The 23,695-nt window shown below is 33.6% G+C and overlaps 12 protein-coding genes across 12 annotated transcripts; 9 read left to right on the top strand and 3 right to left on the bottom strand.

Moving 5' to 3' along the window:
- Positions 1-266: 266 nt before the first annotated feature.
- Positions 267-1,659, top strand: NAEGRDRAFT_78791 (potassium channel tetramerization domain-containing protein; the record flags this gene model as incomplete). Its single annotated transcript, XM_002680287.1, has 2 exons — positions 267-1,255; positions 1,305-1,659. Exons 1-2 carry the CDS (start codon positions 372-374, stop codon positions 1,657-1,659), a joined length of 1,239 nt encoding a protein of 412 aa, XP_002680333.1. The 5' UTR covers positions 267-371.
- Positions 1,660-1,667: 8 nt separating this feature from the next.
- On the top strand, positions 1,668-2,398 carry NAEGRDRAFT_78790 (uncharacterized protein). Its single transcript, XM_002680286.1, has one exon. The coding sequence runs from the start codon at positions 1,863-1,865 to the stop codon at positions 2,322-2,324; it is 462 nt and encodes a 153-aa protein (XP_002680332.1). The 5' UTR covers positions 1,668-1,862; the 3' UTR covers positions 2,325-2,398.
- Positions 2,399-2,416: 18 nt separating this feature from the next.
- On the bottom strand, positions 2,417-3,606 carry NAEGRDRAFT_64462 (uncharacterized protein; the record flags this gene model as incomplete). The annotated part of the gene is made up of 3 exons (XM_002680152.1): positions 2,417-2,622; positions 2,694-3,239; positions 3,336-3,606. 3 exons carry the CDS (start codon positions 3,604-3,606, stop codon positions 2,417-2,419), a joined length of 1,023 nt encoding a protein of 340 aa, XP_002680198.1.
- Positions 3,607-3,827: 221 nt separating this feature from the next.
- NAEGRDRAFT_47076 (uncharacterized protein) lies at positions 3,828-5,773 on the top strand (the record flags this gene model as incomplete). Its single annotated transcript, XM_002680285.1, has 2 exons — positions 3,828-4,545; positions 4,986-5,773. 2 exons carry the CDS (start codon positions 3,828-3,830, stop codon positions 5,771-5,773), a joined length of 1,506 nt encoding a protein of 501 aa, XP_002680331.1.
- Positions 5,774-6,186: 413 nt separating this feature from the next.
- NAEGRDRAFT_57294 (phosphatidylinositol-4-phosphate 5-kinase) lies at positions 6,187-7,884 on the top strand. The gene is made up of 3 exons (XM_002680284.1): positions 6,187-6,605; positions 6,759-7,387; positions 7,442-7,884. The coding sequence occupies exons 1-3, from the start codon at positions 6,418-6,420 to the stop codon at positions 7,744-7,746; spliced, it is 1,122 nt and encodes a 373-aa protein (XP_002680330.1). The 5' UTR covers positions 6,187-6,417; the 3' UTR covers positions 7,747-7,884.
- Positions 7,885-9,217: 1,333 nt separating this feature from the next.
- On the top strand, positions 9,218-10,947 carry NAEGRDRAFT_35787 (phosphatidylinositol 3-kinase; the record flags this gene model as incomplete). Its single annotated transcript, XM_002680283.1, has 2 exons — positions 9,218-9,736; positions 9,784-10,947. 2 exons carry the CDS (start codon positions 9,218-9,220, stop codon positions 10,873-10,875), a joined length of 1,611 nt encoding a protein of 536 aa, XP_002680329.1. The 3' UTR covers positions 10,876-10,947.
- A 4,475-nt stretch (positions 10,948-15,422) lies between these two features.
- On the top strand, positions 15,423-16,462 carry NAEGRDRAFT_31559 (uncharacterized protein; the record flags this gene model as incomplete). The annotated part of the gene is made up of 2 exons (XM_002680282.1): positions 15,423-16,111; positions 16,159-16,462. 2 exons carry the CDS (start codon positions 15,423-15,425, stop codon positions 16,460-16,462), a joined length of 993 nt encoding a protein of 330 aa, XP_002680328.1.
- Positions 16,463-16,600: 138 nt separating this feature from the next.
- NAEGRDRAFT_64456 (uncharacterized protein) lies at positions 16,601-17,732 on the top strand (the record flags this gene model as incomplete). Its single annotated transcript, XM_002680281.1, has 2 exons — positions 16,601-17,123; positions 17,167-17,732. 2 exons carry the CDS (start codon positions 16,601-16,603, stop codon positions 17,730-17,732), a joined length of 1,089 nt encoding a protein of 362 aa, XP_002680327.1.
- Positions 17,733-17,903: 171 nt separating this feature from the next.
- NAEGRDRAFT_31600 (uncharacterized protein) lies at positions 17,904-18,562 on the bottom strand (the record flags this gene model as incomplete). Its single annotated transcript, XM_002680151.1, has 2 exons — positions 17,904-18,209; positions 18,260-18,562. Coding segments are annotated over 2 exons (609 nt in total), but the record flags the coding sequence as incomplete, so codon positions are not given.
- A 1,845-nt stretch (positions 18,563-20,407) lies between these two features.
- Positions 20,408-20,788, top strand: NAEGRDRAFT_64454 (uncharacterized protein; the record flags this gene model as incomplete). Its single annotated transcript, XM_002680280.1, has 1 exon — positions 20,408-20,788. The coding sequence occupies one exon, from the start codon at positions 20,408-20,410 to the stop codon at positions 20,786-20,788; it is 381 nt and encodes a 126-aa protein (XP_002680326.1).
- Positions 20,789-21,722: 934 nt separating this feature from the next.
- On the top strand, positions 21,723-22,499 carry NAEGRDRAFT_31544 (uncharacterized protein; the record flags this gene model as incomplete). The annotated part of the gene is made up of 4 exons (XM_002680279.1): positions 21,723-21,876; positions 21,968-22,003; positions 22,110-22,305; positions 22,346-22,499. 4 exons carry the CDS (start codon positions 21,723-21,725, stop codon positions 22,497-22,499), a joined length of 540 nt encoding a protein of 179 aa, XP_002680325.1.
- A 311-nt stretch (positions 22,500-22,810) lies between these two features.
- Positions 22,811-23,695, bottom strand: NAEGRDRAFT_35785 (60S ribosomal protein L2). Its single transcript, XM_002680150.1, has one exon. It carries the CDS (start codon positions 23,637-23,639, stop codon positions 22,857-22,859), a length of 783 nt encoding a protein of 260 aa, XP_002680196.1. The 5' UTR covers positions 23,640-23,695; the 3' UTR covers positions 22,811-22,856.

Here is a 23,695-nt window from a genome sequence, read left to right as displayed (position 1 = left end):
ATCATACCTGCCCCTTAAGGCAACACCAATACAACAGATAGATATTATTGATGCTTCATCTCGAATGGACCAATCTTTGAAATGAACTTGTCCAATCCAAGTACTGAAAAAATCAATACACCTCATCCAGTACTACTTCATCGATTAATTGCTAAAACCCTCAATCTTATTCTTGTTGTGGAGAAAAACTGTACAAAGGTACTTCCTCTCTAATAAGCTTCTCTCCTCCGAATTATTAATAAATCAAAGCCTAAAAAAATTGCCTACACAAGACGACGTCTACCTAGGACCTTCTCTCCCTCACGTCTTGTTGTTGTAAAATATTTAATCATCTGATTGCGTTGTATTATAATATTACATTAATTTTTAATATGTCCTTGTTATCGGCTGATTTGTCGGAACCTTCTGTTATTACATTGAATGTGGGTGGTAAATTATTTACTACGAGTAGATTTACATTGACTCAACAGGTTGGAAAGAATGACCTGGAACATGTGTTGGCTTCAATGACAAATGGAAGACACCCTGTTGATCGAGATAGAGATGGAAATATATTTATTGATCGGGATGGAACATATTTTCATTTCCTTTTGAATTACTTGAGAAATGGAGGTAATTTATCACTTACAATGTTGCCTTCTGTAAAGTATCAACCAGTAACTGCCAAGGCTGTTCAATTGGAAGCATCATATTATGGATTAACAGAATTGGTGGATTACTTTACTGTTCAAAAGTGGCTTTTAAAGAAGAGATTCCAAATGGCAAACTGCCACCCAAATGTTGTAGTTGTGGATGGAGGAAAAACCTTAATATGCAAGGAATCTACTGGAAAGAATTGGTACAGTGTATCAGCAAGGTATCCAATTATTGCTATGGACTATTCGTCCTCTCAACCTTCTGAAATGGATGATTGGAGTTATTTGGATGAAAAACCAGAGATCGAGGAAGAATGTTTTGCTGATAGTGAGGAAGTGAATGGGTTTCCATCAAGTAATAATTACATTCTCAAAGTTGCTGGTGCTGATGGTAATAATTATCTTGGACCAGAAATTACATCACCATCCGTAGGATCTTACAAACCATTCGAAAATGAAAGAATAGACGAATTACAAATAACAGCTTCAAAATTGTCAACATATTACGGAAATATGAAATTACTGAAATACCACATTAAGAATTATTATGAAGTAACAATTGAGAGTACTAAGAATTTCAATATTGTAATTGGTATCAGCAAACAAAAAACATCATATTTGTATGTATTTAGTTGAATTTTTCTTACAAACTTCAAACCAAAATAATAGTAATGATTCATGGACTGTTGGATTTATTGCCAACTCATACGGATATAATGTTTGGTCAATGAAAAAGTATTCAAAAAAGACTCAAGTGGATTATGGAGAACGTTGTGAAAGAGGTGACAGAATTGGTATTTATATAAACACAGCATTAGGTTATGTTGAATATTTCAGAAATGGAAGAAGTATGGGTGTTGCTTTTGATGGTCTAACAAAAGAACTTGCTGATGGAAATTGGTTTGTTGTAGTGAGTTTGTATAATCAAGGTGATTTTGTCACATTGAATAATTCTATTTGTCCACCTTCAAGCAAAGAGGAAGAGTTCCTCAGAAATTTAGAATCACCAAAACCAGAAAAGTAATAAGGATAAGAAAATAAACTTATTTTTAGCTTTCTGTTAGCTTTTGGGTTTTCAATCAATTTTGAGAAATTACTCAACTTGTACAACAAACAAACAGGAACAGTACTTTTTTAATCACCCATACGTTATCCGTACTAAGTAACACATTGGGTCACGGTTTAAAATAACTGTCTGGCTGCTTTGACTTTTCCACAAAAAAAAGAATGGCATTAAATCATCAACCAGCAAACCCTGCAATGATGGGATTACCAGCTACAACCATAGTTCCAACATCCAATACCTCTGAGCAAGTAGATAAGAACCTGCATTCCTACTCATTTCCCAATAACTCAAAGATTAACAAAACCAAAAAGACACTCAAGAGAAAGCAATCAATAGTGACACGTGATACCATGAGTGTTGTATCCTCAAATTTTGCAAAGAGTGACAAGTGTGAAAACAGTAAATCCTCATTTGGTGGAAGCCCCAACTTTTCGTTACTCGCAAATACAAACGAGGACGATAATCAGATCATAGACGAATGTACCATGTCAGAATTAAGTAACCAATCTAATACATCTAGTGATTCTCACGCTTCAGAGCAGCAAAATGGAGCATACGTGGGAAGAAGGTACTCATTTTTAGATGTCGACATGGAATCTATTCTGAAATTTAAACTAAACTAAACCTTCTAGCCCATATGATCACTAAGCAAATGTAAATTAATCGTCCAATGTAAATAATAAACACTATTTCAATTATTCGTTATGTGCATCAATTAGATTGAATATCCATATCCATCTCCATAATTATTATTAAAACCTTCATAGGATCCATATCCATTTCCATATTGGTTAAAAGAATTAGAGTATGCTTGCTGTTGTTGTGAAAACATTGGATATGTGCCATTTGAATTTCCTGAAGAAGGATCATTTGGAGATCTTCTCCTCAATCCTACCAGATTTCTATCCCTTTCCATAACATCTTCCATTACATTATAGGATGTATAGGTTCTGTTCGGTGCTCATTCATTCTTCTATTTCCATTGTTTGAACGATTAATGGTGGATGATGCATCTCTAAACTCCAAATCCTCAACTCTATTTCTATAGGAAGGATAGTAGGTGAAAAAGTTTCTTTCTTGAGGAGGGTTATTTCTAACCTGAAGAGGAAAGTAAGGATTTTGTAAATAATATTTCGGTGAGTTCATATAAACCATATCTGAATTTGATCTAGAGAATGGATCCTTCCTCTCTCTTTCCCACTCACTTCTCCTTTTCAGTCTCTCAGCAAGTGGCATATCATCAACATAGGTCTGTGAAACATGTCCATCAATAAAATTCGTATTATACATTGTAGCTGATGTATTTCTCTCATAATCTCTCTTAAATCTCCAATAGACATACATTAATCTCCAAATCAAAAGCAATCCTCCAACAATGAAACTCTTCAGCACAAATTTGTTTGCATTCGATTGTGATGAAAAGTAATTCTTGAATTTTTCCATCACTCCAACAATTTGTCGTTCCAAATAATTATAAATCCTCGTTACTACCAATTCATTTGCATTAAAATAGGAACTTCCTCTATAATATCCATAATCTAATTTTCATCATGATGATTAAATATTATTTAATTTTTAATATTAAATAATTCCTTCATAAATTCCTCCTATATATTACAAAAACAAATACATACAAGTTTGATACTGATCAAAGAGAGTAGAAACTGGCGTTAGCAAATCCAAAACTGTATCAAATAAATTGGAGCCTACTTTTCCTCCCGAAATTGCCAATCGACTCGCAATCTTTCCCACATATTGCATCGGAATGGATAGGAAATGACTAATATTGGCAAAGGAAAATTGTTCCAAGAGGGAGAATATCTGATCGAGTGCATCTAATAATCTTTCAATGGATGAATCGTTAGCATAGGATTTGTTCTTGCTTTTGTGATTATTTGTTTTCATCACAGATTTTTGCTCAAGGCTTGATGTTCTTGATGGCTTTGTGTGGTGAGTGTTAGCGTTCATTCATTTCAATATTTTTTTTTAAATTTAATATTTTGAAATAAACTTGATTTTTGAAATTGTAATCTTAATTTGAATATTGAAGATAATCTTGCATTGAATAAATTGAACGAAATAAAGTTGGAAAATTCCTAAATTTGATTTTCAAACCTTAAAAAAAAATGTCTACTTCTAATATTCGAAAGGATTCGGTTTATCACCACTTGCCTCACAAAATTGAACTTCACCAACAACATCTGCAAGAACAAGAATCCCATCATATCGATAAAAAGCGTGCAAACATTGAAAACACAAGTCCCAACACCAAAAAAGACTCATTCATCGAAGATGAATCACTCAATGAACATACTCAACCATCCAACAAGGTTTCCAAAATCGATCACTCTGAATCCCCTTATTTGATTTTCAAAATTTCAGTTTCCCATCTATCACACTTTTTCAGAACGATTCACGTTCCTTCCACCATCAATTTGCATTATTTTTTCAATATTGTAATGGATGCTTTGGATTGGAATAATGAAACTCATCGAATTCATCCTCATTACTATATTGATTCTTCTGGAAAATTCTATGGAAATACTAAAAGTATTCTCCAAATGCCGTCGTATGAGAGTAGTGAGAATGCCACGCATCGACACTTTCCACACATTCAGGAAGAACATGACTTCCTATTGCAGGATGTATTTGCAGAGGATAAGAATAGAGAAATGCAATTATTCTATACTTATGGAAAGGAGTGGAAAGTGAATATTGAATTGCAAAGTGATAAACAGGAAAAGTTAGTGGAAGAAAGGAATAATTCATTGGGTGAGAATAGGTTGGTTTATTGCATTGATGGACAGGGAGGAGAAATTGATGAAACGAATATGAAGGTTGAAGGTGAATTCAATTTAGAACAAGTAAATGAAAGATTGAAAAGTTTCTAATAACTGAAAAACAATATAAATGATCTTTTGAACTTTCATCTAATTATTTCCTTGTTGCCTATTTCTTGGGGTTTCTTTGTTGAGTTGGAATCTAATGAAGAGTATTCACAAATGAATCGAATGATAATTTATTTATTAAAATTACTTTTCCTCAACTCTAAAAATTTTGTTCGTAGAACGAATACATAGCACAACAACATTCTACAGCAGTTAATTAGATGTTCGTTGCAAAACTAGAAATTAAACCAATAGTAAAAAAAATGGGCAATATTAGTGAATTTATCAAGGCAACAGGTAATTGCAAAATAATGGTAGAAAAGATTAGAAAATACCTCAGTGAATCGACTACAAGAAATCAGGCTTGGTTCTTGAGAGAAATTAAATCCTGTACAGCTATTCAAAAAGATGAAAATGGCGAAGAGTTTATCACTTTGAAAGACTTTGGTAATATTGTTAATGAATCGAAATTCTATGGTTACTTTGATTCCGAAATGATTGCTGGTTTATATGTTGTTTATGAGGCAATGAGCATCAATGGAATGCAATGTTATGAGAGTAAGGTTAAGGCTATCCAACCACTTTTTCAAGATAACTTTGGAATGAATGGAATTGGCATTAAAAATATGTTGTTTACTCTATTTGCGAACAGCATGGCTCGCTCTGCAATACCTAAAGAGTATACTGAGATTGAAGGCTTTTTTGAAGAACGAATTGATTTTAAAAGTTATGATGAACTACATAATCACTTTAAGCAATATCTAGAAAATCCTTTAGAAAACATTTCAGTATTGAAGATATCGAAGGGATTTTATGATATTTCAATCAACACTAGAGAACAAGAAGTGAATTCACAAAGTGCTAGTGATGAAACTGTAGCTATTGATGAAGAAGAAACTTCCAGAGAGGAATCTTGTAGAAAGAAACAAAAAACTCTCAAGTATGATGAATCATGTAAGATGTATTTCGTGGAGGAACATCAAACCTATCTCTATCTGGAGTTCTTACCTTACGGTCAGGGTATTAAGCTTGCTGTAGCATACAACTATCCTTTCATTAATTATTCAGATGAATATGAAGAAGAAGAAGAGCACGAAGATTTGTATGATAGAAATAAGATGGAATTGTTTTTCTCCAGAGTAAAAGATGAGGCATTCTGCTGGAGAGTTGAAACTCTTCAATGATGCTAATGTTCTGTGATGAGGAAGCATCACTTACAATGTATTTAAATGTTTGTGAATCAAAGTTTCCTGAAAGAACAATAAAAGATATTATTCAAAGTTAAAATTGTATGAACATGCCTTGTTTATTTCTTATCAAACTCCCTTAAATGATCAGATCTATTATTTCAAACCACACATAAATCTAAATATCCTCTCATTTTTTCATTGTTAAGGGTAAACACATCATTTCGAATATCAACCGAATATTACTTTCCTTTAGTCCTTATCTGTTAAGCATCCACTAAGGAAGATTTGTAAATAGACACAAAACACTTCCAAAGGAAACAATTTCCTCAAACCTTAAGGACCTTGCTATCCTTCACAAACAGGAATGTTGCACATACTCAACCAAACATGTCCAAAAAAAATTGTGACGTTTGTCATCTCGATAAATTGGTGCTACAAAATTAACAAGGAGACCTTTTGTGCATTTTCTTCTTCATGTTGTGGAAAAACAGCGAACTGTAGAGCACACTTTGACGAATCTCTGTATTTTAGACGATACAAACAGCAAGAGACAATTTCTCTTTTAAAAACAAACAAAACACACTGACAAGGTCCCAAGTCTGTTTCGGCCAATTTCGAATAACGAAATACAAAGAAAAATGAAGGCTTCAACACCAACAACAAATAGCCCTGGTGACAACTCCTTGGACTCACCACGTTTTAAAGAAATTGAACTTAAAATTAAAGCAGTGATTAGATATTCATTGAAGAGAACTGCTGAGGAAGGTGAAAAATATGCAAAGGAAGTTGAGAAGGAAAAATCACTAAAGATGCCAAAGACTAATGAGTAAGTATTATACTAATCTTCTTATTGGAAAGGTTGTAAAATCATTTAAAATAATCTGTATCCGTGATGGTTTTTCATGGCCATTATTGGATTTTTTGGCACTTCAATCAAACGTCTGATGTGATTCGTGATGATGTAAAAACAAACCAACAGTTGCAAAGCTTTTTCATTCAAGGATTTTCGTCCTCTCGATTTTGGAAACTTGAGAAAAACATGTGGCATGAATGATAGAGAATATTTCAATTCAATAGGTCACACCAAGTTTGAATGGAAGACAATGAATGGGAAAAGTGGTTCCTTGTTTGCAGTAACAGAGGATAAGAAATTACTCATCAAGACAGTGACAAAGGATGAAAGCAAGACTATTAGAAATGTTATTTTACCTCTCTTAATGGAATATATCAAGAATGAACCAAATACATTGATTGTACCAGTTTTTGGACTTCACAAATTTACATTGGACGGCTCTGATTTTAGATTTGTAGTGATGAAATACTTGTTCCAGGCACCAACTGCTACAACTTCGAGTGTCAGCTCAGTTTCATCACCAACAACTGCAAATTCTGGAGCCAAACTTCAAGATCCTAATGTTGGTTTTGAAATGAATAAGATTTATGATTTGAAAGGATCGACAACAGATAGAATTGCAAAGGAAGGAGAAAATATCAAGAAGGATTTGGATTTAATTAATGAAAATATGAAGTTCCACATTGGGCAAGATTTGTCAATAGAAATGCTTTTCCAACTCAAGAAGGATGTTAACTTTTTCACATCATGTGAAGGTTTGTAATTCAAATAATCCAAATTTACCTAACTCTTTCTAATTTGTGAAATAGTAATGGACTATTCCCTCATCACAGGCATTGTGGCACCAAAAGAGGGAACTTTGGAAGCAATTCAAAATCATATCAAATCTAATAATGAAAAAGGAAGAGACAAATTTCAAATAATTACCAACACCAAAAACTCTCAGGAATTTTATTACTTTGGATTTATTGATTATTTCACCAAGTATGGTCTGAGAAAGAAGGCAGCAAACAATATCAAGAGTATGAAGAATGATTCATCTACCATCTCGACAGTTCCACCAAGCAGTTATTCTGATCGTTTCATGCAATTTATTTTCAAAGTTTTTGATTAATTGTTCATCCACTCACTTGAAATTTTGTACATTATGATTGGAATACGAGTTCAATTCAATATTGAAAGTGCTTTCTCAATCACACACATTTTTGCCTTTTCGAGACATTTAAAACACTCAATATTCTCAATAATTCTTAAACTATTCCACTTTAATTTCTTATTCCCAATCAACTCAACAATTCGCAACAAACATATGAAACAAATTCACGTTTAATCCACCTTAATCACGTTTCAATTATTTTCCATCCAGTATTTCGATTAGAATTTCTGCTATTAATAAAAAGCAAAATTCAAAAAAATGAAACTCAACGGATTGAAGGCTATAAAAGCCATCAAGAGTTGTGATTTGGATTGTTACTTTTCTGTTAGGATGTAGGTTCGGAATACAACAACAAATATATTTAAATATAAATCATCTATATGATCGGAATTAATGTAGTGGAGATATTGATGGAGTGTTGGATGCTGATTTCTTTGCTAGAAAAATTACTACTGATCAATCAAATAGTGGTGTTTTAATTGATTTTAGTGTTTCAGTGAATCAGAATAATTATGCAAATCAAATTAATGAATTTATTATTGATCCGACAATGCCTTCCTCTTCTTTATTGCCAAAATTAGAGGATTTATTTGTAGAATGTGGCCTTTATGTAAATAATCATCTGATATGTCCACCATCAAGGACATGTTACAAAAATCAAATGAAATCTGTGAAAAGGTATGAATTTATTGATTTGTATTATTAATATTTTCAGTTGGAAGGAATGGATTTCATTTCCTGTAAAGTATAGCGAACTTCCAGTAGATACTGTATTATGTGTTACAATTTATGATATATTTACTCCAAGAAAGCCTATTATAGTTGCCAGTTCTTCCTATTCAGTTTTTGATTTGAGAAGCAAGTATGTAATTTTGATGAAATTTATGGAATTAATAACTGAATCTAAAGACTTATGCGATCGGGCAATCACAAATGCCTACTTTCACCACGGGTAGCACCTAATCCTTTATCGGTGTTTGAAGAAGATGGAATTGTTACAGATTTACTCACTCAAATTGAAATTGATTCCTGTAAGGATATATGGGATGAAAATTCAAAGTGGCTGAGAGAGGCCTCATTAAAATCCATCAATAATATGAGACGAGAGGGTCTGCTTGTGAGAAAAGGAATAGCTTTTTTGGATTTGGAATTTTGTGATTTTTCAGCACCAGTAATTTTCTTTGAAAATGAAACTTATTCCATGCTCAATCGTGAAGTTCCTCCTACAACACTCAATAGCTTTAAACAACAGAGTAATATCAATGGAGCAGAGCAAATGATCAAGTGCTTTGAAACAAAGGGTGTTCAATTCTTCATAGACCCAGAAGTTGCCAGGGATAAGGAAAATCCATCAGCCGTAAAGCATTTCAAGATGACCATGAATTTGGATGATAATCTATTACTTTACCCAGAAGCAAGGGATAAGAAAATGCTTGAGGCAATTGTGAAAAAGTCACCATTGCAAGAAATTTCAGTGGATGAAAAGACATTATTGTGGAGGTATAGAAAATTCTTGCAATCAGAAAAGAGAATTGGAACCAAAGCTCTTACAAAATTTTTACGATCTGTGGATTGGAGTATTGACAGAGAAGCTAAGGAAGCTGCTTCATTAATGCAAGGTTGGACCAAGATTGATATACCTGATGCTCTGTTCTTGCTGAGTAAATATTTCAAAGGAGTGGATTCTGTAAGAAATCACGCTGTTAATGTACTGAAAGACGCCCCAGAACAAGATATATTGTCTGTCTTACTCCAATTAGTTCAAGCATTGAGATATGAGCATGATATGAGAACTTGTAAATTGGCAGATCTTTTAATTGAGAAGGCAGAGAGATCTTTAATGGTATCGAACGATTTATACTGGTACTTGACAATAGCATGTGAGGATAGCATAATGGGTGAATTTTACTATTCTTACAGAGCTAGAGTGCTAGAAAATTACAAGACGGTAAGTTTAAATACATTGAATGACATTATTCTAAAAATTTAATTTAGAAAAAACAACACGAGACTGTAAAAATGTTACAAAGACAAACAAAGATGGTTCAAAACCTTAGTGAAATTTGTCTCTTTGGTAAGACCAATAGAAATAGCACTGAAATTGTAAAGGAAAAATTCAGAGAAATAGCAGAAAGAAAAGTCTCTTCATGGGATGGTATATTTGAAGATAATTCATCACTGATACTTCCATTGGATCCAAGAGTTTCTGTTAATAATGTAGATCCTACAGGTGTGACTATTTTCAGTAGTAATGCTAGACCAATGAAGTTGGCATTCAAGACCAGTCCTAAGAGCACATATCATGCAATCTTTAAAATTGGCGACGATTTGAGACAAGATCAGTTAATTATTCAAATTATTAATACTATGGATACTATTCTGAAAGACAATGGTATGGATTTAAAGTTGACACCATACAGAGTGTTAGCTTGTGGAAAGCAGGAGGGATTTTTGGAGTGTGTTCTTCCAAGCACGCCATTTGCCAAAATAATTGAAAAACAAAGCATTGAAGAATGGCTCAAAGACCAGAACAAGAACAAATCTCATCAAGAGATGAACGAAGTTCTCGATAACTTTATGAAGAGTTGTGCAGGATATTGTGTCATTACATATATTCTTGGAATTGGAGATAGACACTTGGATAATATTTTGCTGACTCCTGATGGAAAACTATTCCACATTGATTTTGGATTCATTCTAGGCCACGATCCAAAACCGTATCCTCCACCAATGAAACTCTGTGCTGACATGGTCTTGGGAATGGGAGGTTCTGGAAGTGAAAGGTACAAGAGTTTCATCAAAAATTGCTGCAGCGCCTACAATATATTAAGACAACACTCTAGAATGATTCTCAATTTGTTCATTTTAATGATTGATGCAGGTATTCCAAATATTGATCATGGTATTTCGAGAGATTCAAAAATTGGTGAGCAGCTCCTTAACATTCTCACAGTTCAGCAACGTCTATGTCTCGAACTCACTGAGGAGGAAGCCATTCAATTCATGAGGAGTGTTATTACAGATTCTGAAAGAACCCTATTTGCAGTTCATGATATTATGCACAGATTTGCAGGATATTGGAAGTAAAAGAACTGAAAAACCCACTTCAGGTCTTGCACTGCCCATCAGCTGTCTATCATAATAAAAAATGTCTTCATCAAACCTTGCAGCTGCTGATGACATTACCCTGACAGTTCTCCCAACAACATCATCTCCACAATCAGCATCACCCACAGTTGCCGATCAACAACCTTCAACAACAATAAATCAAGAAGCAAATAATTCAGCAACAACAACAACAACAAACAATGATTCTTCCAATAACAATACAACAACACAAAATCCTCCTTCTCCATCAAATGACAACAAGAAGGAAGAACCAAAGAGAAAGAGAGGTGGACTTCGTAAAATGTTCAATCGATTCTTTGGAGATAATGAAGAGGAAAGATTGGAACAGGAAAGACTCATGCTCCAACGAAAGGAAGAAAGTAGATTGAGAAAGAGAGATTTAATGACGGGAGCTTCTTTCTATTCTGATTATTCAATGAGTGATGATGGTGGTTTTGATGGATGGAAGGCACACTCTGTCGATCACGAAGATGCTGAATATGATGCCAAAGTTTCTGAATTAAAATCCAATTATGAAGATGTTAAACCACAAGCAGAAGAAAAGGAAGAATCTGAAAGTGAAAGTTTAACTGATGATGATTTTTCTGATGATGAGGAAGATGATCAATCTGAATCTAAAAATCAAACATTCATGGTTTCTCAGGAGAATGAATATGTTCAACGTTTTATTCAGGAAAGACGTGAAATGCAATCCAAATTTACCATTGGTGAAGTTGATCGTTTGAAACTTTATGGTCAAATTATTGATTATGCCATGTCAAGTGTGGAATCGAGTGAAATTTCTGATAGAATTTTACACGTTGTTGCTTTTAAGGATAGAATAATGTTTGTCGATGAGTACGATCACTGTATTGAAGTCAAGTTTGATAAGAGAAAGGAATTGAAAGGTTACAATGTCAAGAAGATTTTCCTCAGTATTCCATATGGATTCGAATGTTATGTAGTGTTGGAAAATCCTGAAACTGAAACCTATGTTCATTATGTTATTGATATTGATAAGCAAAAATTGGAACAATCTGATAGTGAGGCCGATGTGAAGGATCCTCTCACTTTTGACTATTACAAATTCGAACCAAAATTAATTGGAACACAAAAGAATTTAGTTTTGGATGGATCTCGATATATTACAGCTATTGGTTTTCCACACTCTATTGTTCAAGATGATATCACCACAAGAAAGGTGTTGTTTATGGCTGTCTCTCCTGGACGTGCTATCTACAAGGTTGACTTTAATGTGGAAGGAGAAGAATACGACTGGCACATTAATTTTAAGAAGAATATGGACAAGATGCTCTGCGAAGAAGTTTATAATATGGATACCTTGTACAATGAGAAGCAAATTATTATTCACTCTCACTTGCAAGGTTTTGGAATTGATAGTATTGAATTTGCAGAAATTAAGGAAAGAAACGAATTTATGGCTTTTGTTTCAAGTGTTGCTGGTGTTGCAGTATTTACTGGAAGTGGTGAAATTACTGATATTTTCGATAGGTATGGCCCAGAGCAATCAGCCATTCCATCTTTCAAGAATTACGATGAGGATGATCATCTCGATTTGGAGAAGCCAAAGATTATGCACAAGAGTGTTCTTAAAATCTATGACTCACTCTGTTTTGCCTGTATTACAGCCAAACAAGTTGTCTTTGGTAGAATTTACGCTGATTCTCAAAAGACTCTCGACAAGGCCGGTAAATTACCTCACAAGAATCCAAATGATGTACCAGTTGATATTGAACTCAACAGCTTCCATTTGTTTGTGTGCTACAAGGACGAATTTTATGTTATTATGCAACCTGCATTCCTTCCACCAAGTAATTCAAGGTATTCATTGTTGAGTAAGCACGTTCTTGGTGTTAGAATGATTAATACACTCGGTGTAAAGATTGACAGATCCTTTATTGACAAATCCAAAGAAGAGAGTAATCAATCAGTTTTTGTTTTCAACTCTTCGAAATTATACAGAGTTTCAATTGATGATCAAGCTAAAGGATTTTGGAGAATTTTCCTTGATGCTGCTTTGGAAATTGAAGACAAGGATATGGAATCGATCAAGTCTGAATACTTCAAGATGGCCCTTCACTTGTCAGCTCTTTTTGATATGAACTCAGAGGAAAATAGAATGGCTATCTACTCTGCTAAAGCTGATCACCATTTTAAGAAGGGAGATTTCAACACTGCTGCTCTTGATTATGCCAGAACAAACAGAAACTTTGAAGAAATTGCCATGAAATTCATGGAAGTTGATCCAGAAGATAAGAAGAATGGTCTCTACAACTACTTGTACTATATGCTTCACAGATTTGTAAGTTTGCAATAATTTTATGAATTTTCTAACTTTGAAATTAGAAGAATGATAAGAAAATTGAAGAATGTCCTGAGAGTGTCATTCTTGCTGTTTGGATTGTTGAATTATTGTGCTTCAAGATGAATCAACAGAGACATATCATGGGTAAATTTATTACTGTTGCATGCTCTGAAGATCAATACAGAGAACAATTGGAAGAAAAAACCAAGGCAGAACAACAACTTCACAAAATTAAGGCTGTTATGAGAAAGTTTACCTACAATAAGAAGGAATTGTTAGCAAAAGCCAAGGACGTTGTTTATGACATCTTTTTGAGTAATAACTTTGTCAGAGAATTCCTCTTCTTTGCAAGTGCTATTGGTGATTATTTGACAATTATTCAATATTGTGTTACTATGGCTAAGAGCTCTGAATACGAATCCAATCACTCTAAGGAACTTGGATACTACGAGAATGCCTACACTATCCTGAATAGCTTTTGTACTGAGCCAAATGCCTTCTCTGAAAAGTCTGAAGGTATTTCTCCTCAAAACTTGATTTGGTACAGATACACTCCACTTTTGATGAATTATGAGAAGAGAGATGAAATTGTTAAATCATTCAAACGTTTGCAATTCCTTAACCCAAGAGATTTGGTCCCAGCCATATTGAAATATGACTACATTACCAGATCTCAAGCTGGTCAAACAAGAAGAAGATCTGTTAGACAAGAGGAATCTCAAGTATTAGAATATTTGAAATGGTGTATTGAGGATCAAAAGAATGAAAATAGAACTGTTCACGATCTCTTTGTCTACTTGCTGGTCAATCAAAGAAATACTGACTTGTTAGAAACTTACCTAAAGGAAACTAAAGAATCCGAAAATATCTACTTTACTAAAGAATATGCACTCAGATTGGCTATTGAAGGAAGAAAATGGAAAGCATGTGTATTGTTATACAGACTTTTGGAACTCTATGAGGAAGCAGTTGACTTGGCTCTTGACTCTAAAGTTAACAATGTCAAGCTTGCAGAAGAAACAGTTCTTCAATTTGTTGAAGACCCAGAACTCAAACGTAAACTTGCTATCAAGATTGTAAAATACTATGTCAAGGAAGAAAATTACAAGAAAGCACTCGATCTCATTACAGACTTTGGTGATGTCTTATTGTTGGATGATGTTATCAAATATTTCCCATCCAAGATTCAACTCGATGAACTCTTGAAAGATGTTGAATCGATTTTGGATACCTATTCATTCCAAAATAACAGAGTTGAAGTCCAAATGAGAGATGCCACCAATGATGCTGAATTGATCAGAAATGATTTATCATCTATGAATATTTACTATGATATTGACTATGATGACACTTGTGAAAGGTGTAAATCAAGAGTCCTCCTTCCTAACCTTCAAGATCCAAACGAGAGAAAGAATTACTTCTTCTATGTATTCCCATCAGGTCAAAAATTCCACTTGAACTGTCTCTATAGAATCAACAAGCACCAACTCAAGAATCAATTGATTGCCATTGAAGATAAGGCTCAACAAACTGCTATCGAAGAGGCAGTGAATGAAAACTTGACACACCTCGAAGAAAAGAAACTCAAGAAACAAAGAAAGTTAGAAAGACTCAAACGATCAGTAGATAAGGCAGAAAAGGAAAGTGAAATTGCAACACTTCAAATGAAGGTTAGGCAAATTGAATTTAACATCCAAGATATCAAACAAGGAAGATTCAAATTGTCAGAAATCAATCCAATCTTTACCCAAGAAGAAGCAGACCAAAGAAATGCCCTCTACAAAAGGCTCAATCTCCTTGAAGAGACCTATGAAAATTGGCACAAGGCTCGTTTAGAATTGGCCGAAGCAATGAATGATGGAAGTGAAAAGACTCAACTCTACTGGCAATTAGAATTCAAGAATGCCAGTAAACGTCTCGATGAAATGATTGGTAAATCGTGTCCAGTTGATGGTCCCTCCATTGTTAAGGAAACACAAATTCCTTTCATTACTATCAATGAAAAGGTTGAAAATGAATTTGTCATTTAATTGACTCATAAATAAATACCACTCTCCCTTCAAGTTTTAACAAAATATATTTCAAATATTTATGAAATTACAAAATTGCACTTTTTAAATTCAAAAAAATGACTGAACATCAAACAGAAGGAAATTCATCAAATTTTGTCGAGCAAGAACAAAAATCGGAACAATCAACAATGGCAGAAAATAATATAACATTACCACCATCGGAAGCCAGTAATGACACTTCTGAAAATTCGGAAAACAAACCATCAAAGGATGAAAAATTGCAAAAGAGAAAGGAAAGATGGGAAACCAGGAAGAATAATTTCAAGAAACATAAAAAGCAAAAAAAGGAAGTTAAACAAGAACAAAAGAAAAAGAATAGTGATGATTTTTTCACCAAGATGAGAGACGAATTGGCTCCAGAGGAATTTGAAAAATTGGTGGAAGAAAATAAAAAGAAGAAGGAAGAAAGAATTCGTTCACAAAGAATGAAAAAGGAGAACCTCATCAACAAGTTGAAACAAGCCACAGAAAATGGAATAACCAATGATTGCAATGTTTGCATAAATGTGGATTGTTCCTTTAATGATAAGATGACAAATAATGAAGTTATTTCATTGGCTCAACAACTTGGAAAATGCTATGCTGCCTATAAGAGAATGGAGAATCCTTTCTATATGACATTTACATCCTTACAAGGTGAATTATACAATAGTTTAAAGAAATTTGAAGGATTTCCTGAAAAGTGGATGATGAAATTAACAGATCAACATTTTACAAAGGAATTTGAGGACAAATTGAAGGAAAATAAGGTGATTTATCTTTCTGCTGATGCTGAGAATGAAATTACAGAATTTGAAAAAGGACATGTCTATGTAATGTAAGTTTTCAAATTTTACAATTTAAATATTCATTACAAAATAATAGTGGAGGTATTATTGATAGAAACAGACACAAGAATCTGTGTAATGAAATTGCCACCAAAGAATATAACATTCCAACAGCTAAATTCCCACTCGATAAGCACATTGACATGAAGGCATGTAGTGTTCTGACCACCAACCAATGTGTAGAAATCATTGCTGATTGTATCGAATTGAAACAAACCAAACCAGAGCTCACTAATTTTGAAATTTGGGGTCAAGCTCTTGAAAAAATCATTCCAAAACGAAAGAGGAAACATCAAGAGAATCAAGGTGAGCAAGTGGAAGATGAATCTGCTGAGCAATAAATTAATCTTCTTTCAAACTTTACAGCTAATTGTTTAAAACTTCATGAAAGCGAACTTTGGCGCCAAAAATTTACCCTAAAAAGTTGCAAAAAAAAACAAGCAAAACAAAATACCATCAATTGTCGACACTACATAAAAATGATTCGAGAAAGTGTGGATATGGATGAACTCTCTGATGGAGAATATGGCGAAGAGAATAATAATGAATTTAATATTGAGGAAGATGGAGAAGGAGAGAAGAGAAATAAATTTACTAGGCTTGGGATGAGTGGTGATGAATTTGAAACAAATAGTGTTGAGGATGAAGAGGAAACAACAAATAGGGAGAGTGTTTTACGTTCAAGTAGTAGGATGAGTGAGAGGAGACAAGTAAGGTTTGACCATGCCTATGACGAAGATACTCGTCCTTTATCTTCGTATAGGGATCGTACAAACAGCTCGGAAACATCGAGACCTTCATCAAATCTTTCGAGCAGGTCTACTCTGAGTGGAGTAGATAAGGAAACAAGTCAACAAATAACAACAGCCCTTCAGTCAGTAATTAAAAAATTAGGAAAAGTAATGATTAGGGATAGATTGAAACGTAAGATTGATGCCAACTCCCCCCTTGATTTGGAATCCATAAAAATTGCCATTAAGTTCTTTGAGGAAGAAGAAAAGGGTTTGTATTTATTCATGTTCAAAATTCTAATCTCAATCAATAGACTATGGGGAAAGAAGTAAAGATTGGTTAACTCTGGAAAGTGTCTCTCAGATGTATGATCTAGTTTTAAAGACCAGAATCCTTCAACCAAATGGATTAGTCAATATTGACAGACTTAAAACAATTCTTGGAAATAGGGTTGCCATACAACCAAAAATATTGGAAGTTCTTATTGAAAAGTCTAGGTCTATGGAGAATGAATCTGCAATTGAGTACAACAAATTCATTATTTATTGCATCACCCTTACAGCCCATTCATTGTTTACAGTACTAGAGAATGCCTTATCACTTTTTTGTTGCTCGGGCTCTGTGACAATTCACCACCAGAACGAAGATGACATCCTGGCAGTGGACGATTTTATTTATTGTATAAAGTTTTTGGCTGACGAAGAAAGACGAAGTGAAAATAATGAGGTAGCTCAAGAATTAGTAATGATGATTGATGAGCTGAAAGATTTGGCCAAAACAGAACCAGTTGTGACGAGAGGAATGGTTGTTCTTAGTATTTCTTGGCAACAATTATTAGAAAGTGAATCAGCTAAAGTTGGAGGGATTGAAAATGTGTAAAATACAGGCAATGTACATAAGAATGCCGATAGATGAATCGAGAAAACTAAGTGTTTTTATAAACTCTTCAAAATCTTTGATCCTTTCATGTTGGATCATTTTTCCAATGATAGTTTTGAGTATTATTCAAGACTATAATGTAAAATCTCTGAAAGAGTGAATCTTGTATGTTTAGAGAACTGTACTGCTGGTATCCTTATTTTCAAAAGTAACATGTTGAATATTTTGAATTTGATTATAGGCTTTCATAACTTCTTCCAAAACATTTTCAAGACTTCTGAATTGACTCCAATTAACCTTAATAACTGGAATAATCTTTGAAATCTTGGTGAGCCATTCTTCATATCCACTATGCAACTTTTGAAGATATTCGAGAGTAATTCCACTTTCACATTCTCTTCCTCTCATCTTGATTCTTTCCATGCTTGTTTCTGGAGAAACATCCAAGTGAATAATCATTGTATTGTGTTTCATAAACTATTTTAACATAAAAGGCTTCATTAAAAATCACCACAATAACAACATACCTTCGACATGTTTCTGAAAAGGGAAACATAGGTTTCATAATCTCTCTTTTCCATCATTCCAGTATCCATCAAAACCTTGGCAAAGATAGCATCTTCATAGATAGTTCTATCTTGAACTCCTCCATTTGATCCCCAAATAATTTTCTGGTGTTGTTCGAATCTCTTATTCAACAAATAAACTTGCAAACGGAAAGAATAAGTCTTCATATCAGAATAAAAATCAGCCAAGTAGGAATTATCAATAACTGGTTCATAATGTACTCCAACTCCAATCTTTTCAGCGAGTGCTTTAGCGAGAGTGGTCTAAAGAATATTGATTTTATGAATTTACAAAAATAGGCTAAATATTTACCTTTCCTATTATTAATTAAATTATTGTTAAACAACAGACGAAATTGATATTATACTCACCTGAACCAATCATACCACTGACTCCGATAAAGATTTGGTCATCCAAAAATTGGTTTTCAATAGAGGATGTAACAGAAGGTGGGCTTTGACTCATTTTTTATTCAAGTTAAAAACAAATAAAAAAAGGCGGGAAATTGAAAAGATCAAAATCATTATCTTGATGAAATCTAGAAGAAATCAAAATGTTTCGATTGCTGCAATGGAAATGATTACTTTCTCGTAGCAATAAAGTTATTATCCTGCAGTACTTTTTTGGCAACGTTTGTAATGATCTATTTCAATTTTCATTGTTTCATCATGGATAACCTAGTTCAATGAACAATTAGAAATGAACTACTTACTCTGAATCTATCTGCTCCCAATTTTATACCACCATACCATCTTGTCACCACACAGCATACATTCTCTGCATTGGAGATTTGCATCAGATAAAGAATTTGATCAGCAGCTCCAGTCTCTCCATCGTCATCTCTATTTTCCAAAATTTGATCACCTTGCCGTATTCTATATGCATAAATGTTGTGAGTAGCATTTGCCACTTTATCATCTTCCAATAATTGAGACAGCATCAAGTTGACATCTTCCAAAGATTTTACAATTGCCACATGTCCAACAAATTTGGATTTCTTTTCTGTGAATGATTCCCCATGAATAATATCCAATACCCTTGTTGAGATTTTATCCTCGTTAGACTTTCTTGAATTTGGTTGAATTGATACAACCTTTTGATTCAATTTAACATGATTATAAATCTCATTTACGTCCAACATGTTCGATAAATCATTTCTCAAAAACTCAATCCAAGTAAAAGCAATTGGTACTCCAAGAGAGAACATGGCCTTTAACTCCATCTGCAGAGCCTCCTTTATAGTAATTTTATCCAATTCATCCAATCCCGATTGAGCAAAATAGTTATTATTCTTAAATTGATTATATGGTAAATTAATCCAATTTTTAGCTCCTTTCAATTCAAAGAATGGTTCCGATTCAGAAGGATAATTTCTATGAAACCAAAATTCAAAAACCAAACAATCCAACAATCCTGTCGTTTCATCATCATCAATATTATTATTAACATTTATCGGAATGAGCCAACATCTATCCATTCCCGTCCGAGGTTTTAATTCTTCGGTAGTGTACATTGATTGCAATACTTGAATTTCATCAAATTGGCTCGATTCATTTTCATTCATTTTTTTTAAATTTGCAATAATTAAAAAAATTAATACTATATTGAATAAATCAATTGTATTAATAAATACTGTTCTGGAAGTATTAGTTAAAGGCTGTAGATGATGAAATAACAATGAGAATTCAAAATTCTCAAAAAAATAAATATGGAATGTCTAGCTGTTTAAGGATGTCATTGAAAGCTCCTATGAAATGACAAGTCTAACATTTTATGAACACTTTTGACATTTTTTAAAATTAAATATTGAGTTTAAATACCAGCCGAATCATCTTGAGTTTATTAACATTCAATAGATAACCCACCACCTTGCTCAATATCAATATTGTGACAGATTCTTCCAAGTCTAACCAAACACTTCCCAAAATATCCAGTCAACTTCGAGAATTGCAGAATTTGCTATTTCTGTTTCTCAACATTACGAAAGAGCAGACCACATCACTTCTTCATTTCAACAGAAAAAAGAACACAACACCTTTGTAGTAAACACTGGAATACTGTCACCTCTTTTTCCAAAATACAAAGAACAAAGACCGAACACAAACAACATGGCTATTAAAACACATAGAAGTGGATACATCTTCAAGAAGGGAGGGTTGTTCAAGTCGACAAAGAAGAGATGGCTCATTCTGACCGATGAGGAATTGGCCTATTTCGATGATGTTTCATCGACTAGTGCTCCTCCTATTGATAGAATTTATCTGAGACTTATTGTATGTGCTGAGAATACTGGTAATGTAGAAAATATCAAAGGAAAGAATTATTATGAATTCTTGGTCAAGACAAATCTTGGTAGAGATTATCAGATTTATGCCGAATCGGAAAATGAAAGGAATGTTTGGATAGAGTCGATAAACAAATTGACTCATGCTTTCAAGAGTCCTGTCAAGAGTTTCGTCAAGGCTACTGACCCAAATATGTTCAATTAGAATAGTATTATCTTTATCTAATACCATTTATTCGAAATCGAATAGTAATTTAGTAGTAATAGAAAATATATTACTAATGTAAATAATATATTGTACATTGTTACACACATCCACATCAATAATGTCATTTACGGGATGACAATTCTCTAGCTAGTATGAACTATAAAATATAATAAATTTTGAATACATTATTATGATGATTGAATTTCGGAATCAAGATGAGAAATTTCCAACTGGAGTATTTGGCCAATTATTAAGTGCACTATCATGGTAATAGGTTGCCATTGCCCCTTCTTCTTTTGATGAACAAATTTGTCATTCTAACCTTAAATTACCATTCAATCCTCAAAATATTCATCTCAAATATTTGCCATTAAAAGTATAATAAGGAAATTTTCCCACCATCAATATATCTATTAACATCTACTCAAAGATGACATTATCTTTAATTCTTTCATTACTTGGATTAATAGTCAAATAACAATCTCTGTTTCATTCATTTGTTTATACCTTACTTTACCTGGCTGAGTGGCGACGATTGATGTTTGATTACACTTGTGGCGCGCTTTTTTTTATTGTGCAAATTCAGCTGCTTCTTTGGAGGGATTTTATTACAGAGCCAAATCTTCATCAGAAAAAGTAGTAAAACATCACTAGCCGTAGAATAAATTCAATACAACAACAACTATCAACACACACTGACAAAGAACACCTATTAGCTATATAAAAAAATGGAGGAATTAGAGAGTAGGTTTTTGATAGCCACCAGCATGATGATGATTCGAATCGCATTATATTTAATTCATTAATATTAATTTTCATTATTGTGATGATGTGGAATTAACGATGATGATCAAATTTAAATTGAATATTCAATGATAACCATGAAACTATTATGAACAATTGTTATATTTGGAAAATAATAACAGAACATATGAAAGTAATTATTGTTGGAGACGGTCAAGTTGGTAAAACCAGTTTGGTCCGAAGATTTGTCGATTCAAAATATGATCCTGATTATAGACAAACTATTGGAGTTGCTTTCAAAGAAAAACAACAATATATACCCGATCCTATAAACGAGGCAGGTATGTAGAATGGAATTAATATTTGATGGATTTTTAATGACTTGCCTTCATCAAACCTTTTAATTTCATCAAACTTTTAATTGATAAATAGTAACTTTCATGTTGTGGGACACTGCTGGACAAGTAAGTTTATCAAAAAACGATATTGGAATGTTGAGTAATTAATAACTGTATTATTTTAGGAAGGTAAATATATTTAATTAATGAAAACTAATTTTGTGTGTGGAATTTAGAATTTGCTGACATGACCAGACAATACTATAGAGGAGCCAAAGGAGCCATTCTGGTATTTTCAACAACTGATCGTAGAAGTTTCGAAGCCATCAAAGCTTGGAATGAAAAAGTGGATACTCAATGTGACGACACTAATTTATGTAAAGTTTTAATTCAAAATAAGATTGATTTGATAGACCAAGCTGTCATACAGCCGTAAGTTTATTTCGAATTTTTATTTGACACATTTCAATAGTTCAGAAGCAGAAGTACTTGCCACAGAGTTGGGTATTAAATTTTTCAGAGCTAGTGTGAAAGAAAATTTGAATGTTAAGGAAAGTAAGTTATCACATTATTACCCTTCTCAAATTTTAATCATCATGTTTAGTTTTCCAAACCATAGCCATTGATTATTATAACAAACTCGAACAAGCTCAAAATGATGAAACCACTCCACAACAAACACCCCCTACAGAACCAACCACAACCAAAGTCAATCTCAATCAAGAAACCAACACCAAACCAAAGGAAAAGAAAAAGTGTTGTCAATAAAATTACAAGTATCTTATTTATTCTAAACAATTTAAAATATTATGCTTTTCCCTTAGAAAAATCATGTAAACCTTTGTCAAGCAAGGTATTAGTAGGCTAAAAACAAAGTTGAAACTAAGTTGGGATAGTAATCGTTATTGTTTTTGAAAATAAATAACACAGATAATTGTTTTTTAAGATAATTTTTTTGTTTAATAGGGTTTGGAGCTTTAAATTTAATCCTTTTCAACTTGGTTGACGTTGGCCTTACCACCTCTAATTCTACCAGTTCTTCTGGCACCGATCAAACCGACCTTTCTACCGGCAGGTGTCAATCTGGAAACAGTAGATGGCTTACCAATGTGTTGATGGTTACCACCACCGTGTGGATGTTCAACAGGGTTCATGGCAACACCTCTAACTCTTGGCCATTGCTTTCTACCCTTAGCCTTGAATCTGAAGTAATTGGTTGAAGCCTTCAAGACAGGTCTTTCAGTCTTACCACCACAGGCAATAACACCAATGGTAGCTCTGTTATCGGATGGGAGAGTCTTCTTGACACCAGATGGGAGCTTAACTCTAGTCTTACCATCTTCAGAGTGGGCAATAATAACAGCGGATTCACCAGCAGCTCTAGCCAATGCACCTCTATCACCAGTCTTTCTTTCAACGTTACAACAGACAGTACCTTCTGGCAAGTTACCAATTGGGAGGACGTTACCAATCTTCAATTCAGCCTTTTGACCGCAGAAAACGAATTGACCAGTATATAAACCTTCTGGAGCAAGGAAGTATTGGATATCCTTCTTTGGCTTCAATGGATGTCTGAAGGCAACTTCAGCCAATGGAGCACCACGACCTGGTTCGTGAACGATTTGTCTAACGACACCCTTCATGAAACCTTCTCTTTCAGAGTAGTCCAAATGTCTGTATTGTGGTTTGGCGATCTTGTAGATAGATCTAGTCTTGTATGGACCAGCACCGTTACCCTTTCTTTGAGCTCTAATTCTCTTACCCATCTATTAAAGAAGCGTGTTAATAAAATTTTTCAACAGCAGCAATACATACTTTTGTG

The sequence above is a fragment of the Naegleria gruberi genome (genome assembly GCF_000004985.1).
Source record: "Naegleria gruberi genomic scaffold NAEGRscaffold_10, whole genome shotgun sequence".
Classification (NCBI taxonomy): Eukaryota; Heterolobosea; class Eutetramitea; order Acrasida; family Naegleriidae; genus Naegleria; species Naegleria gruberi.
The sequence above is the reverse complement of the archived record's forward strand: the minus strand, read 5'-3'. Positions and strand labels throughout refer to the sequence as shown.

Coding starts and splice junctions, on each gene's coding strand:
- NAEGRDRAFT_57294 (XM_002680284.1), top strand. CDS start 6,418: ATGAAGGCTTCAACACCAACAACAAATAGCCCTGGTGACAACTCCTTG. Junction 6,606..6,758: donor AAGATGCCAAAGACTAATGA/GTAAGTATTATA, acceptor ACAAACCAACAG/TTGCAAAGCTTTTTCATTCA. Junction 7,388..7,441: donor CTTTTTCACATCATGTGAAG/GTTTGTAATTCA, acceptor TTTGTGAAATAG/TAATGGACTATTCCCTCATC.
- NAEGRDRAFT_35785 (XM_002680150.1), bottom strand. CDS start 23,639: ATGGGTAAGAGAATTAGAGCTCAAAGAAAGGGTAACGGTGCTGGTCCA.
- NAEGRDRAFT_78790 (XM_002680286.1), top strand. CDS start 1,863: ATGGCATTAAATCATCAACCAGCAAACCCTGCAATGATGGGATTACCA.